At 37.0% G+C, this 16,822-nt stretch overlaps 1 protein-coding gene across 1 annotated transcript; it reads left to right on the top strand.

Annotated features, from left to right (window-relative positions):
• Positions 1 to 632: 632 nt before the first annotated feature.
• Positions 633 to 6,409, top strand: LOC104711946 (cation/H(+) antiporter 20). The gene is made up of 5 exons (XM_010428728.2): positions 633 to 1,088; positions 1,220 to 2,257; positions 4,843 to 5,079; positions 5,189 to 5,884; positions 5,972 to 6,409. The coding sequence occupies exons 1-5, from the start codon at positions 909 to 911 to the stop codon at positions 6,338 to 6,340; spliced, it is 2,520 nt and encodes an 839-aa protein (XP_010427030.2). The 5' UTR covers positions 633 to 908; the 3' UTR covers positions 6,341 to 6,409.
• The last annotated feature ends 10,413 nt before the right edge of the window (positions 6,410 to 16,822 follow it).

The raw sequence follows: 16,822 nt of genomic DNA, 5'->3' as shown, positions 1-16,822 counted from the left end.
AAACCGGACCGGACCGGCGGTCGAACCACGTTAACCCGCGAACCGGCATCATGTCCGGATTGGGTTAATATCAAAACCCAAAAGAAATTGAACCGGTAAAAAACCATATCAACCCGCCAAAAAACCAAAAACCAGTGAACCATTAAACCGGATAAAACCGGGTTCTACTTTTTTTTTGTAAATTTGAGTACAATTAATTTAATTAATTACCTTTTCTAATTTTCTTCTTAGCAAATCAGCAATAGTAGGGTTTCTTAGAGAATGAAGATTGCATGTTCTACACTCTTATTATCTTATTGCTTTTAGATTTGAATTTCTAAAATATTTTACTAGTACTGGTTATACTTTGAGTTTGTTACAGTTTGAGTTTATTACTTTTTAATGTTTTTTAAAAACATTATGATTATTGAATTATTTTATTTGGTATATCTAATTATATCATAGTTATAATCATTGAAAAAAATAGAAGACATATCCATACTTATTATTTATAAAAATATCATCAAAATCAATTGAATCCGGTTGACCCCGATCGAACCATATTGACTCATGACCTAGAAGCTTTCCCGGTTCAGTTACCGGTCCGATTTTAAAAACATTGAATAAAACCTATTTTGAAACTAGTTACTTCCACTCAAAGGTCAAGTCACACGTGAGATGCAGATAGGCGCACCCAAATTACAAGCAAACATGAAACAACATTACTTCTACTTTTTTGAATCTTCTTCAAACGAAACCCTTTGTTTTTTTTTTTTTTTTTTTTGAAGAATCTTTTGCCTATAAATGTCTTCACAAAACATCTTCTTATTTACTTGAACTTATATCTCATGTTCCTAATTTAGCAAAACGAAGAAAAGAGTTCCTTCTTTCTTTTTGTCGTCATTATAAGAGTCATCGAAATCCCCAAAATGCCCTTCAACATAACCGCCGTGAAAACCTCATCTAACGGAGTATGGCAAGGCGACAACCCGTTGAACTTCGCTTTCCCGTTACTCATCGTCCAAACGGCGTTAATCATCGCCGTCAGTCGCTCCCTCGCCGTCTTATTTAAACCCCTCCGCCAACCCAAAGTCATCGCCGAGATCGTCGTACGTACAAAAATAATTACACTCTCACTCACACATACATAAACTATTTACAGTTTTTTGCCATAATTATCATAATTAATCATCATATATAGTCTTAATTATTACTATTTGTGCCATCGTCTTCTTCTCAGGGAGGTATATTGCTAGGACCGTCGGCGTTAGGTAGAAACACGGCGTACATGGACCGTGTATTCCCGAAATGGAGTATGCCGATACTCGAGTCCGTCGCGAGCATAGGGCTTCTCTTCTTCCTCTTCCTCGTCGGTCTCGAGCTCGATCTATCATCGATCAAACGAAGCGGCAAACGCGCTTTCGGGATCGCGGTCGCTGGAATCACGCTACCGTTTCTCGGCGGCGTCGGTGTCGCGTTCGTGATCCGTAACACTCTCTACACCGCCGCTGATAGACCTGGATACGCCGAGTTTCTCGTTTTCATGGGCGTCGCGCTCTCCATCACGGCGTTTCCAGTACTCGCGCGTATTTTAGCAGAGCTGAGGCTTTTGACGACTCAGATCGGAGAGACTGCGATGGCTGCGGCCGCTTTCAACGATGTAGCCGCGTGGATTTTGTTGGCGTTAGCGGTTGCGTTAGCGGGTAATGGCGGTGAAGGCGGTGGTGGGGAGAAGAAGAGTCCGTTGGTGTCGCTGTGGGTTTTGTTATCTGGTGTTGGGTTTGTGGTTTTTATGTTGGTTGTGATCCGACCCGGAATGAAATGGGTCGCGAAACGTGGATCCCCTGAGAACGACGTTGTTCGTGAGTCTTACGTGTGTTTGACGTTAGCCGGGGTTATGGTTTCCGGTTTCGCGACGGATTTGATTGGGATCCATTCGATTTTCGGAGCGTTTGTTTTCGGTTTGTGTATACCGAAAGATGGAGAGTTCGGTCAGCGATTGATTGAACGGATTGAGGATTTTGTCTCCGGTTTACTCTTACCGCTTTATTTCGCGACGAGTGGGTTGAAGACTGACGTGGCTAAGATCAGAGGAGCTGAGTCGTGGGGGATGTTGGGTCTTGTTGTGGTTACTGCTTGCGCAGGAAAGATCGTCGGGACTTTTGCTGTGGCGGTGATGGTTAAAGTTCCGGCGAGAGAGGCTTTGACACTTGGTTTCTTGATGAATACTAAAGGTTTAGTGGAGCTCATTGTACTCAACATAGGCAAGGAGAAAAAGGTTAGTTTTGTCTTCCCTTTTCTTGATTATTTAAGGTTTGTTTTTGCTTTTATATCAGTTAGTATCATCTACTGAATATCGTAAGAATAAAAAATGTGGTAACACTATAGTTATTTGATTATTTTTTACGAGGAAAAACATATATATTATATTAATTTTATCGCATCTATACTTTTGTAATGATGATGATCAGATAATTTATCATATAAATATTTAGTAGTATAAACAGTACTTAACATTTTGTTGGGAAGATACGTTTCAACATTTTCAGTCTGACCTTGAATTAATAGGGCGACAAATCCACGAAATCACAGCAGAGTGATATTATTGGTTGCTGCTTTGTTTCCTACTATTGTTTTGGGATAATATAAAAAATTCATCAATTAAGGAATAATCATACATGCATGAAAACTTTGGACACAGATGAACGTTTTTATTCACCTATTTGTAAAATGTATAAAATTTGTATACATTTTTGTAAAATTAAAAACTTTATAAACCAAACCAACAAATAATTTTATTTTAATTATAGAATTTTAACTTTAACCATCTCATTTGTAAACTCAATCCAATATATAGTTTAGTTCCCAACAACATTAAAATATCAAAAGGTTTGTTTTTGCTTTTGTATCAGTTGTCTACAGAATATCATAAGAATAAAAAAACCTAGTAAGTTATACATGCATTGTTGGTTGCTGCTTTGTTTCCTATTGTTTTGGGATAATAAAAAATTGATCAATTAAGGAATAATCATACATGCATGAAAACTTTATAAAAAGTACATGAATGAATCCTTTTATTCTTCTCTTTATATAAATAAGAGTATAAAATTTGTATACATCCTCGTGAAATTAAAAACTTAAATCGTTTTTTATAAACCAAACCAACATATAATTTTGTTTTAATTGTAAACCTAAACTCTAACCATCTCATTTGTAAACTCAAACCAATATATAATTTATTCCCAACAAAATATCATAAGAATATCACAAAGTTTATTTTTGCTTTTGTATCAATTATCTACTGAATATTATAAGAATAAAAAACCTCTTAACAATATAGTTATTTGATTTTTCTTTTAACTGCAAAAAGCATATAAAACAACTTCGATTATTATATAAATTTAATGTCCTCTATATCTTTGTTATAGGGTGTTTAGACTTTAGATCACTATTAAAAGAAAAACTTGTTTACTCTTATAGTATTTGTTGGTGGACCTACATATAATGATGATCAAATAATTTACAGGTTTTTTTCAAAATATTTTTTTTTTCAAAAATTAATTAATTTTTAGTACATATATTTTTTATAATTAGATAAATAGTTGGATTTTATCATTTGTGTAATGAGAAAGTTGTAAGAAAGATGAAAATGTAGGATAGAGTGTAGTATTATATAATTATAAAAAAATAGTTGCATTTGTACAACTTATTTAGTGTACACAAATACAAAAATAATTATATTTTTATTTTATTCATATTTAATTTATTTTATATCAGTTGTACAAATGAAAATGTGTATATTAATATACATATACTAAATAAGCTATACAACTTAAAATGTATTTGTTATTATTTATCAGTACACTTAAAAATTGTATGGATTACATTTATACAATTAATGAGTTACTCATACAAAAATTTATGAATTTATTTTATATAATAAAACAAATCGTCAAACAAAATGGATATCAAATAATAGATGCAAAAATATAGAATTTTATATATCTAATTTTTTTTTTTTTTTTTAAATTATATTGATTAGTTTTTAAGTTATTAAATTGAAAGGGTATACTTGTAAATAAAATGATGTTTTTAAGGATTACAAAGCAATATAAATAATAGTCAAAGTTGATTATTTTACAAATTATAAATATTGAATGTATTAAGTTACTAATTAAGTTTTAAAAATATACTCGGTACTAAATTTATCATATAAATATTTAGTAATATAACCAGTATTTAATAAGTATTTGTTGGGAAGATAATTAATTTTATCAATTTCTTTTGAATTCCACTAGTTTGACCTTGAATTAACAGGGTGAGAAAATCCACGAATATCACAGCTGAGTAATACTCTCTATGTTTCAAAACATAGAATGTTTTAACTAAAAATACGCAGATTAAAAAGTTTTTACTTTTAACAAGTTCAACCAATAAAAAACAATACTACATAATATAAAATATTTAATTAATGTAAAAGTTGCATAGAAACTTGAAAATATAATATATTATGAAACAAAAAAATATTCTATAACATCCTATATTATGAAATAGAGGAAGTATTATTTGTTAATAAAAAATATTATTGGTTGTTTCGTTTCCTATTGTTTTGGGATAATAAAGAAAAATTGATCAATTAAGGAATAATCATGCATGCATGAAAATTTTATGAAAATGCCTTTTCGAATCGGCCAATGTCTACTTTAATGGCCATGTGCTGATCTTCTTGCAAATGCGGCACAACAAAATTAGATGATCTCTTATTGCAACAATAAAGTCAAATAATGATTACCCACTAATCATTAATTGTAGTATGTGGTTATTAATTAAAATGTGCGTACGTGGGTTTGACTTTAACTATAGGTGCTAAACGACGAGACGTTTGCAATACTAGTGCTAATGGCACTCTTCACAACGTTCATAACGACACCGAGTGTAATGGCCATTTTCAAGCCAGCACGTGACACCCACCGGAAACTAAAGGACTTGTCGACGAGCGAAGACTCCGCCAAGGAAGAGCTTCGCATCCTAGCCTGCCTCCACGGCCCAGCCAATGTTTCCTCCCTCATCTCTCTCATCGAGTCCATCCGAACCACCAAGGTTACCTTTCTTAAAATCTCTGTTTGCGTTACAATCCAGCCAATTAAACTGTTTTCTTGGGGGTAATAGTCTTGGTTACTAATTTAAAAGCGTAATTATTTTGGCACAGATACTACAACTAAAGCTGTTCGTGATGCATCTGATGCAACTAACGGAACGGTCGTCGTCAATCATAATGGTGCAAAGAGCCCGTAAAAACGGGTTTCCGTTCGTCCACCGTTACCGTCACGGCGAGTGCCACAGCAGCGTCATAGGAGGCTTTCAAGCCTATCGTCAACTAGGCCGAGTCGCAGTCCGTCCCATCACCGCAGTCTCTCCATTACACACAATGCACGAAGACATTTGCCACATGGCAGAGACCAAGAGGGTCACGATGATCCTTTTACCTTTCCACAAACGATGGAACGCTGACCATCACCAAGACGGAGGAGATGGAAACGTACCGGAAAACGTTGGTCATGGTTGGCGGTTAGTTAACCAGAGGGTTTTGAAGAACGCGCCGTGTTCGGTGGCGGTTCTTGTGGACCGTGGACTTGGGTCCATTGAGGCCCAAACTTCGAGCCTCGATGGGTCGAATGTGGTTGAAAGGGTTTGTGTAATTTTCTTTGGTGGACCTGATGATCGTGAAGCTTTAGAGCTCGGCGGAAGGATGGCTGAGCATCCGGCCGTTAAAGTTACCGTTATTAGGTTCTTGGTGAGAGAAACGTTGAAGACTAATGCCGTCACCTTGCGACCGGCACCGTCTAAATGTAAGGAGAAGAACTATGCCTTTTTGACAACCAACGTGGATCCGGAAAAAGAAAAGGTAATTAAAATCTCGTTTCCCCTATATTTATATATCATTTAGGACAAATATAACACTCGTTTTTGTTTTCATAATTAACTGGGCTAGGAATTAGACGAAGGGTCATTGGAAGACTTCAAGAGCAAATGGAAAGAACTAGTGGAGTACAAAGAAAAAGAACCAAACAACATAATCGAAGACATATTGTCAATAGGACAAAGTAAAGACTTTGATCTTATAGTGGTTGGAAGAGGAAGGTTACCGTCCGCAGAGGTGGCGACGTTAGCTGAGCGTCAGGCCGAACATCCTGAGTTAGGTCCTATCGGAGATTTGCTTGCCTCTTCCATCAATCACATAATCTCATCAATCCTTGTGGTTCAACAACATAACAAAGCTCATGTAGAGGAGATTACAGTTTCCAAAATTGTTAATGAGTCTTCTTCTCTAAGTATTAACGGAGACACAAATATTGTATGATAACAATAAATAAATTGATGCAGTACTTAAACTTTGGCTTAATGCATGGTTAACTTGTCTTGTTATAAAGATTTTATCTACAATATCTATATTGAGTAAGAATTGAATAAATTTATAGCATTTAGATGTAAACTAGCATGCATGTAGATGATAGTAATGTATCTTACATATGTCGCATAAATTTTTTATCACCATATGATATGAGATCAGTCAGATTCATACATTTTTAAAAAAAAATGTTTATTGTTGTAATTTTTTTGTATATAAATGTACACATCATATGTAAGATAATTATGACTGTCGAATTCTATTTCAGTAAAATATTTATGAACAAAAAACTATAAAAGAGAAGAAAAAAGAATGTCTTTTATCAACAAAAGAAGACAAACCTTTAAATGTGGGAGCTAATTTCTATTTGTTATTTTTAGTTCGAAAGTCTAATATTTAATTTTGTTTAATCTGAATGGTTAGCCTAATTATTTGGCACTAAATGTTCTAAAGCACTAGGTTAATTGTTTAACATTTGTATTATAATTTTTGCATGGCCTTAAAAAAATTGTACTTTTATAATTACACTAAAAATAAGCACTACCAATGAAAAAAAACTACAAATAACTTCGCTTTAGTGTTTCTAGATTCATATCACTACAAACTACAAAGTAGAATATTTTAGATTTAAAACAATGAATCATTTCATAGCTTTTTGTTTACCATTACTTTGTATTTTGTATTGAATGAAGCTTGTCAAAATAACACAATAATATTTAGAAACGAGCTTGCTGCTCATCGCTTCTTTGCTGTCGCTTGTCGTTTTAAAAACCGCCGTTTTTATCTCAGTCATGTGAGTTTCAAAAGTACTCCAGCAAAAATTAATTTTGATATGGCTAAATATGACCGCAAGACGATTTGCGACTTGCTGCATGGCTCGTCAAGGTATAAAATGGAGTATTATGTTGAGATTCTACCATACTCTGCAGTCAAAATTCCTGATTGTGGTAAGTCACATGAGTTCATTGCTAGACTCGGTGGAGTATATGAAAAGTCCCTGGGCGTTCGGGTATTCGGTTCGGTTGTGGATATATCCATTCGGTTCCGGGTAGTTCGGATATAGAGGTTTAGGATCCATTCGGTTAATTTACTATTTCGGTTCGGGTTTGGTTCGGTTTCGTTTATTTTCGGTTCGGTTCCGGGTATCCAAAACAGTATAATATATTTTTAAAAAAATATTATTTAAATAAAACTTGATTATAATTTAACAAATATATCTAAAACCTTCCAAATATTTAGTTTATTTAAAATATTTTCGTATTTTGGTCTAAATATATATGATATTGGTGTGGTTTTTAGTTTAATTTTATTACGTTATATATTTTAAAATGTATTAGAATGTCAAAACTTCAACGTGGTGCAGTGGCCACTTTGCATGGTCAAGTTTGCTGGGGACTCAAGTTCGATTCTTGGCTAAAACATAATTTTTATATGAGTTCGGTTTGATTCAGATAACCGAATGGATATCGGTTCGGTTTGGTTAATAACCGATATCCATGGGTAATTGAAACACTATCCAATCGGTTATTATCTACTAACCATACTCGAACCGGAACTGAAATTTCGATTCGGTTTCGGTTCGGTCCGTTCGGTTCCGGTTATTTGCCCAGGACTAATATCTATGATGAAACCTGAAACCAGTAACTCCAATGGACCATCAACAAAGACCATCTCCAATGTATATCTCTATTTATTTCTCTAAAGTATGGTAATTTTAAAATACAGCATTGTTTTCTTCCAATATATTACTATATTTTCAACTCTAAAATAGAGTTAGTGTAAAAAATAGAGGTGAGAATAGAGTTGCTCTATATATAGAACAATCTTATCATTTTTTTTTTTTTAATTTTAGAGTAAAACATAGAGTAGGCTTGGAGCAAATATTACTCTTGTGGCATCGTGGAATTTGGTTTAGTCATGCTATTCCAAAGTTTTCTTTCTATGCATGGTTGGCAGCTCTGGATCGTCTCTTAACAGATTTACGTATGGTGGCTTGGAACGGGTGGTTCACGGGGACTTGTATTTTATGCCATTCTGCTATGGAAACAAGAGATCACCTATTTTTTAGTTGCTCTTTCGTTTATGAAGTGTGGTCAGCACTGTCAAAGGGTCTTCTAGGAGCACGTTATACGACGGATTGGTCAACACTGCTAGAGTTCATTTCAAATCCCTAGCTCCACATGGTCGATGGGTTCCTCATCCGGTATGTCTTCTAAGCTGTTATCTATGCGATTTGGCGTGAGCGTAATGGGCGTCATTACGGCGAAGTTTCACATATTGCCGCCTATATTATTGACTGGATAGAGAGACAAGTTCGTGATCAACTGCTCGCCATTGGCCTCTCGGGTGATCAGCGCGGTATGATGAAGCGTTTCAAAAGTGGTTACACTCCAGGCAATTGTAATTTTTATGCTTTTGATATGGTAATAGATCCTAGCTCTCTATAAACTGATGACCAGTTGTAACAACGTTTATTTTTCTTTTGAGTATAATTTAACATTACATTCAAAAAAAAAAAAAATTGCTCAATAATAGAGTTTTGACTCTAAAATTAAAAAATAAATATTGCTCTATAATAGAGTTTTGACTCTAAAATAGAGTGGAGTTGGAGATGTCCTAAGACCACCCACATTAATAAAGGTTCTCAAATAGTGGTTTTAACTACGTAGTACCCCTAATTTAGAAATCCCTGGATAGCACCAATTACGCGCCGTAAAATCATTAGGCCACCTTCTCCACCTCAATTAATGACTAATTCCTGCATAGCTCGCGGGTTCGAAAACACCGCTCTGATACCACCGCTTGTAACGCCCCCAAACCGGTCCTAAGCCCCGGACAAGAGCACGGACGGCCCGCGGAACGCTACGTATGGTAACCGCACCCTGGTGGTCCGGTCGAGGGACGGAAGCTGCAGCTTCCCGACCAGTCCTCCTGGATGCAATTCCGCCCGCGGTCGAGGTTCGCTTAGGCTTTGCAACCCTCGCGGCCCTGGCGCATTGTGTTGGCCCAGACAAGGCCAATGTATCGGATGCAACTTGCCATGTTTCCTTGAAAGCCGATTATATTACTTAATAGTTATTACATTGAAAATATGTTATCAAGCAATACACATAAATAGTCGGATACTTCATAGAATACATCTTTGAAAATATAGGATTTTTACAAAAACACATGAAAACAAGTCCTATCCGGTACCCTAAGTTTGCTCCAGCACTAGACTCCATCTAGACTACCTGCAAGACAAAATATCAGTGAGCCTGGGTACCCCAACCTAGATATGCATTCTACTTTTCCCCACCCCGACTACCCCAACAAGGAAGGAAACAAAGAAAGGCAATCAATCAAAGCTACCCCTTCGTTTGTCTGATCGCGCGTTGTGGTGTCTTACGTGAAGTCTCAATCGATCTGTTATTGCAAGCTAATTATAAATTAACTATGCAATCCTACACAATGCTAAAAACAATCAAGCAAGCAGTTAAACATGCAAAGATTAGTTAGCAAGCACACAAACAAGTAGATAACCGCGGCTAGGAATTAACACAAGTATTTTACACCCAAAAGGGAAAAATAAGTGAGTTCATCCTCTCCACCTAGCCTTCTACTACACAGGGTTCGGAACCTAAGGTTAAGTCTAATGGCTTAAACAAAAAGAAAAACCTATCCGACCCTTACAAAAGTCCCAAAAGAAAACTTCCCTTTTTCCCCAACTAGCCTATTGGTCTTGGCGGCTCCTACACTCCTCACAAGGGCACACACACATCCTAGTCAGCTCCTCAGGTTGCGGTTCAGTGGGAGATCCGGTTGAGGCAGAGGCAGCAGAAGATGAAGTTCCGACTTGGTTCGACTGGTTCTCGGCTCGAACATTCTATCCTGATGGGTCTCCTCTCGTACTCACGACTTGGTTTCTTGGATTCTCCTCCACTTGGACAACTCGGTTTGGACTTCGATAAGCATAATGCCCTCGCGTCCCACACTCAATGCACACGGCATGTTCTGGGGCCATCAACTGAGGAAGCGTCTTCCTCCAGCAGTCTTTGGTTCGGTGTCATTGTCCTTCACACACATCGCAGTAATAGCTGTTCCTGATCTGGACACGATCCGGGTAAGTCACCCTCTTCCGTGCAGTGGCTCTGGTCCTCAGACGGCCTCTCGGCTGTGTCGTTGCAAGCTGCGCTTCTTGGTCCACTGTCTTTGGCTTCTTGGTACTACCTTCTCCTACTTTGAACTCGACAGTCTCCTTTCTCGATTTGTTTTCTTCGGCCAATCGGTCGATCGTCTCCATCATTGGGTCTCTTGGCACTTACTCCATTTCTCTTAGGCGGTTTAGCGACCTCTTGTTGCTTAAGACTTCCTCCAACACTCTTGGATCCCACTGTGCAAAACTTAGCAACTCTCCTTCTTATGGGTCAACTTCGGGCTGCGGCATTACCATCCGTAATGGTATAGCTTGAATCGGACTGCTTCTCCCCGATACTGCTCATTCTGCAAGGTCTTGGTTCGTCACATCTAGGTTTGGTCTGTGAACTGGACAAACTGGATAATGGTATAGCTTGAATCGGACTGCTTCTCCTCGATACGCCTCGGTACTTCTCAGCCCGTCTCGACACTTCTCGGTACATCTGGTCCGTCTTCGGCCATGTTCGTCCGACGCGTCCGTAACATCCTTGGCCATTCTCGTCCGTCTGGTTTGTCTCCGTCCGACTATGTCCGATGCGTCCGTAACGTCTTTGGCCATCCTCGTCCGTCTAGTTCGTCTCCATCCGGGTATGTCCGATGCGTCCACACCGTATTTTGGACATTTTGTGGTTTTTGGTTCGAACCTCCTTCTTCTTTGGCTTTCTTTTCGACTTAGCCTCTTGACCACTAATCACCGGCCATCTTCCGGCTCGTTGATTTTTCGTCGGTCTTTCCTTCGGCAATTCTTCTTATTTTTCTTTTCTCCTTCTGGCTGAGTCCTTTTTGAGTCTTTTTCTCCCAAATTTTAATTTGGATTTTACTCTTGGTGAGGGTCATTACACTGTCCGTGTTAGGATTGATTGGAACATAGACGATCCACTAAGCTTCCAAAGGAACATACAATTTATTGCTGATGAGAATACTATTGTCAAGTTTTGCTATGAACGCCTAAGAAACTTTTGCAGAAAATGTGGTTCACTCAAACATGATGCCAAGGATTGTTCTCTTGGTTTCGGTGATCCTGGTTCAGAGGGCTCGAAGAATGATAGTGATGGCGACGATCATAATGATGGTGAAAAAAATATGTCGGAGGCAAATACTTAGCCATCTTTCAACCCGACAAGTCTCGTACCATGCCTTCAAATGCCACCATCGTCAATTTTCCCTGCCCAAGGCTATGTTCCACACACGTTGGCAAATAAGTCACTACCAAGTGTTTTATTTATAAGGACTTAACGGCTGAACGTATCCGGTACCTGAATTCCAAGTATGTGGAGAAGTTTGTAGATCATCCAGAACCAAGGAGTTTGCTTGATGATATGTCTGATAATGCACAACAAGACTTTGTCCTCTTGAAGCGTAAGAGAGTGCAATTTGAGACAACTTTCAACAAAGCAGAAGCGGCAGAGGAGTTGGTGGTCCTGAATCATCTTCGCAGGAAGAGTCAATGCAATGTCTCGGTGGGTTCATGTTCTATTAACAAGAGATTCGACGGTGGCGCGGAGGTCCGGTACCCCCAAACATTCCAATATGAAGATCCTCTCCTGGAATGCTAGGGCATTGGCCCAAGTTTAACTTCTTCTCGTTTAAAAAACCTCTGTTTTACTACTAAGTGTGATATTCTATTTCTTTCTGAAACTCTAAACCAAACTGATGTAATAACTAAACTTAAGTGTGATTTAGGATTCTCTAACGCTATTATTCAACCCCCTCGAGGTGGGAGTGGTGGTTTATCTTTGTTTTGGAAAGAAAATGTGAGCTTATCCTTGCTTTCTAAGCGACTGATTGATATAAAAGTGGATCATAATAACACTATGTTTTATTTGTCTTGTGTGTATGGACACCCTAATCCCAGTGAACGCCATGAACTGTGGGGAAATTTTGAACTTTTAACACACTCACGTAATGCCCCATGGTTACTTATTGGAGATTTTAATGAGATAGTTTCAAACAAGGAAAAGATTGGAGGGCCAATCCGTGAAGAATGGACCTTCCGAGACTTTAGACACATGATATCCGTTTGTGATCTCCAGGATGTCCATTCAAGAGGGAATCCCTTCTCGTGGGTGGGAGAACGATACTCATACACGATACAGTGTTGCCTGGACAGGGCAATGTTTAACTCTCCGGGTGCATCTACTTTTCCCAATGTAGAGGCTCACTTTCTGGAATTTGCAGGGTCGGACCATAAGTCTATTTTGCTTAATTTAAATGACATTGTCAGACATAACAAACAAATCTTTCAGTTTGATAAGCGCATGTTGGATGTACCTAACTTCCATGAGACTGTTAAGGCTGGCTGGTTAGATAGCAATATCTGTTTAGACATTCCAATCAATGAGCGCATTAAAAACTGCAGGCGGAGTTTGGCTAAAGCGTGATTATCACTTAAACTCTGAACAACGCATTGTTGATATTCAAGCTCATTTAAACTATGCGATGGAGCTTAAATCCGATATTGCGAAGAACCATTCCTAACCTGCACGATGAACTGACAAAGGCTTATAGTGACGAAGAAAAACATTGGCAACAAATAAGTAGGAACCAATGGATGACAGCTGGAGATCAAAACACTAGTTTCTTCCACGCTTGTGCTAAAACGAGGTTTGCAAAAAACTGGATAACGTCTATATTAGATGATCAAGGCAATATTTATTAGGGTGATAGGGACGTTGGTGATCATGCCAAAAACTTTTTCACAAACTTTTTTAAAACCTCCAATCAATATGTCAACCCATCGGTTTTTGACGATTTCGAACCTCGAGTCTCAGAGGAAGCAAACGAGAGTTTAACAAAAGCCTTTAGCAATGAAGAGATATACAGTGTTGTGTGCTCAATAGGTGATGATCGTGCTCCGGGTCCAGACGGTTTGACAGCAAGATTTTACAAAGCATGTTGGTCCATCATTTCTTTGATACTTCCCAAATAAAGCCAAGTATTAACCACACCAACATTTGCATGATTCCAAAGATCGATAATCCTCAGACGCTCTCGGATTACCGACCTATATCTCTATGCAATGTACTTTATAAAATTGTATCGAAATGCTTAGTTCAGCGACTTAAACATCACCTGAACGACATAGTTTCATATGCACAAGCAGCTTTTATCCCAGGTCGAATAATACAAGATAACGTGATGATCGCGCATGAAGTTATGCATTTCTTAAAAGTCAGGAACCGAGTGTTACAAAATTATATGGCAGTGAAGACAGATGTCAGCAAAGCTTATGACCGTGTTGAGTGGAATTTCCTTGAAACAACTATAAAACTATTTGGTTTTTGTGATAAATGGATTAGTTGGATCATGGCAACTGTAAGCTCTGTGAGCTACTCTATTTTGATCAATGGAGCTCCTTATGGACATATTAAGCCAACAATAGGTATTAGTTAAGGTGATAGTTATGGACACATTAAGCCAACAAGAGGTATTAGATAAGGTGATCCTCTATCACCTTATCTATTTATCCTCTGTTCACACATTCTCAGTCATTTAATCACTTATAATGAATGAGATGGTGAACTAAAAGGAATCTGTATTGGTAATGGTGCACCAAGCATCACCCATCTACAGTTTGCATATGATTGCCTATTTTTTTGCAAAGCAAATAGGAAAAATTGTCAAGCGCTGAAGGATATGTTTGATATCTATGAATACTACTCGGACAAAAAATAAACACATCCAAATCGATGATCACATTTGGGAGTAGAGTGTTTGGAATACTCAAAACCGACTAAAGGCAATACTTGACATTCCAAACCATGGAGGAGGAGGGAAGTATCTTGGACTCCCTGAACAATTTGGACGTAAGAAGAAGGAAATGTTTGAATATATTGTTGATAGAGTCAAACAACGCACATCCAGATGGACTGCAAAGAAATTATCTCCAGGTAAAGCAATAATGCAAAATTCAGTGGCTCTATCAATACCGGTCTATGCTATGTCTTGTTTCAAACAACCTTTGGGAATCACATCCGAAATAGAAACTCTTCTAATGCAATATTGGTGGGATAGAGGTTCAAACCAACGTGGTATACCATGGATATCTTGGAAAAAAACTACAGAGTCCAAAATCAGAAGGGGGTTTGGGTTTTAGGGACTTAGCAAAGTTCAATGATCCCCTTTTCGCCAAGCAGGCATGGAGACTTATTCAATATCCAAACTCGCTTTTTGCTCGGGTTATGAAGAACCGTTACTATAGGGATGAATCTATTCTGGATCATATGGTTGGTCTTCTATCTTAATAGGATTAGATCTTCTTAAGAAAGGGATGCGATATATTGTGGGTGATGGTCGAACTATACGTCTAGGAATGGATAATTTCATTGATGTGCATCCACCTAGATTAGTAGATACAATATCCCCACAATCTCCTACACCACTTCATAATCTAATCTCTAAAACTGGAAATATTCGGACTTGGGACAGTCAAAAACTATCTACCTTGGTCACAGAGTCTGAACAGGAGATAATTCAAAAAGTTTACCTTTCTCAAGAAGAACAACCGGACAAACTAATTTGGAGCTACACTCGAACAGGTGACTACTCTGTCAACTCCGGGTATTGGTTTATCACTCACTATCCATTTGATCCAGGGGTGATCTTGAATATACCATACGGATCAGTGGACCTTAAGATCAAAATCTTGAAATTGCGACTACTACCAAAGATCAAACACTTTTTTTGGCGTATAGTATCATAAGCCATACCAACCACAACAAGACTACGAAGACGGGGCGTGCATATTGATTCTTTATGTCCAAGATGTCGCCAAACAAAGGAAACTATCCAACATGCTCTGTTTTCATGTCCTTTTGCTCAAATGGCATGGAGACTATCCAGTAGTTCTGCTTTAAATATCAACCAACTTCCATCGAATGCGGAAGAGTCTATTTCTCAACTGATAACTTTTTCATCTCAAACCACCAACAATTTTGATTCTCTTCTTCCTTTTGTTATACTTTGGCATATTTGGAAAGCTAGAAACAATCAAGTTTTCAACAATTACCGCAAGAGTGCAACTAAAACAGTCTTGCAGGTGAAGTCAGACACTACAGAATGGATTCGTAGTTTTCAACACTTAGCAACTCCACTACCAATCTCAAGAACGAACAATATTACCTGGCTACCCCCAACACATCCAACTATTAAATGCAATTTTGATGCAAGCTATGATTATCATACACAACAGGCAACAAGTGGATGGATATTCAGGAACAATCGAGGAGAAGCACTTGTATGGGGTGCAACAAGACTAAACTCAGTAGGATCTCCATTAGAAGCGGAAACAAAAGGACTTTTAGCTATGATTCAGCAAGCCTGGATCTGGGGTTACCATTCACTTGTTTTCGAAGGAGACTATGAAGTTTTAATCAAAATAGTTAATAGACAAACGCATAATATTTCCTTAACAAATCTCATTCGAGATATTAATCTTTGGACATCCAAATTACACAAAGTTTCCTTTACTTTCACAAAGAGAGAATGTAATAGTGTAGAACATGCTCTAGCAAAATTTGATTGTATAGATACTACATATTACACTGATTCTATATTGAGGCCTCTTTGGCTAAGAAACTCTCTATGTAATGATCCATTTTAATCAATATATATTTTATTTGAGGAAAAAAAATTATAAAATAATATTTTTATGTGTTTACCATAATTTAAAAAAATATAGTTTTTTATTTTATTTGATATATATATATATATATATTTTTAACAAAACTGAATTATACTTATATTTAATATTATATATATTTTTGTTTATTATTAATTGAATAAAATAATCTAAAAACTGAGGTAAAAAAAAAAAAACCTAAAAACTAGTCTGATTAATCCCCTTTATAATAAAAGGGAAGTACACAACATTGTTTTGGTAGACTTTATAATTTTAATAAATGGTTATAAATGGTTACAAATAGGTTATACATAGGTTATAGATTAATCCATATATTAATTGGTTATAAATTGATAGTTCATATATTAATGGTAACAAATAAAACTTTAATTGTAACTGAAAATATTAAACGGGATATTCCAAATTGATTGTTCATGGATATTCCAAACTTTATTTTCGGAAGATCACGTTGTTTCCAAATATCTATAATCACAATATTACCAATTTTTTTCTTGAGATTTTATTGATAGACCACAACGTTAACCAAGTTATTAAAGAAGATAAAAATATACTCTCAATCAGAAAAAGAAAGTACGCAATTTTTTTTTGTATAATAAAACGAAAGTACACAACTTTTT

This window comes from Camelina sativa, chromosome 9 (genome assembly GCF_030686135.1).
Source record: "Camelina sativa cultivar CO46 ecotype springtype chromosome 9, ASM3068613v1".
NCBI classification, from domain to species: domain Eukaryota; kingdom Viridiplantae; phylum Streptophyta; class Magnoliopsida; order Brassicales; family Brassicaceae; genus Camelina; species Camelina sativa.
This window is presented reverse-complemented; position numbering and strand designations above follow the sequence as displayed.

What these genes read in the sequence shown, in the direction of transcription:
- LOC104711946 (XM_010428728.2), top strand. Translation starts at nt 909, where the DNA reads ATGCCCTTCAACATAACCGCCGTGAAAACCTCATCTAACGGAGTATGG. An exon ending in AAGTCATCGCCGAGATCGTC is followed by an intron (nt 1,089 to 1,219) that starts GTACGTACAAAA and finishes TCTTCTTCTCAG; the next exon opens with GGAGGTATATTGCTAGGACC. An exon ending in AGTCCATCCGAACCACCAAG is followed by an intron (nt 5,080 to 5,188) that starts GTTACCTTTCTT and finishes ATTTTGGCACAG; the next exon opens with ATACTACAACTAAAGCTGTT.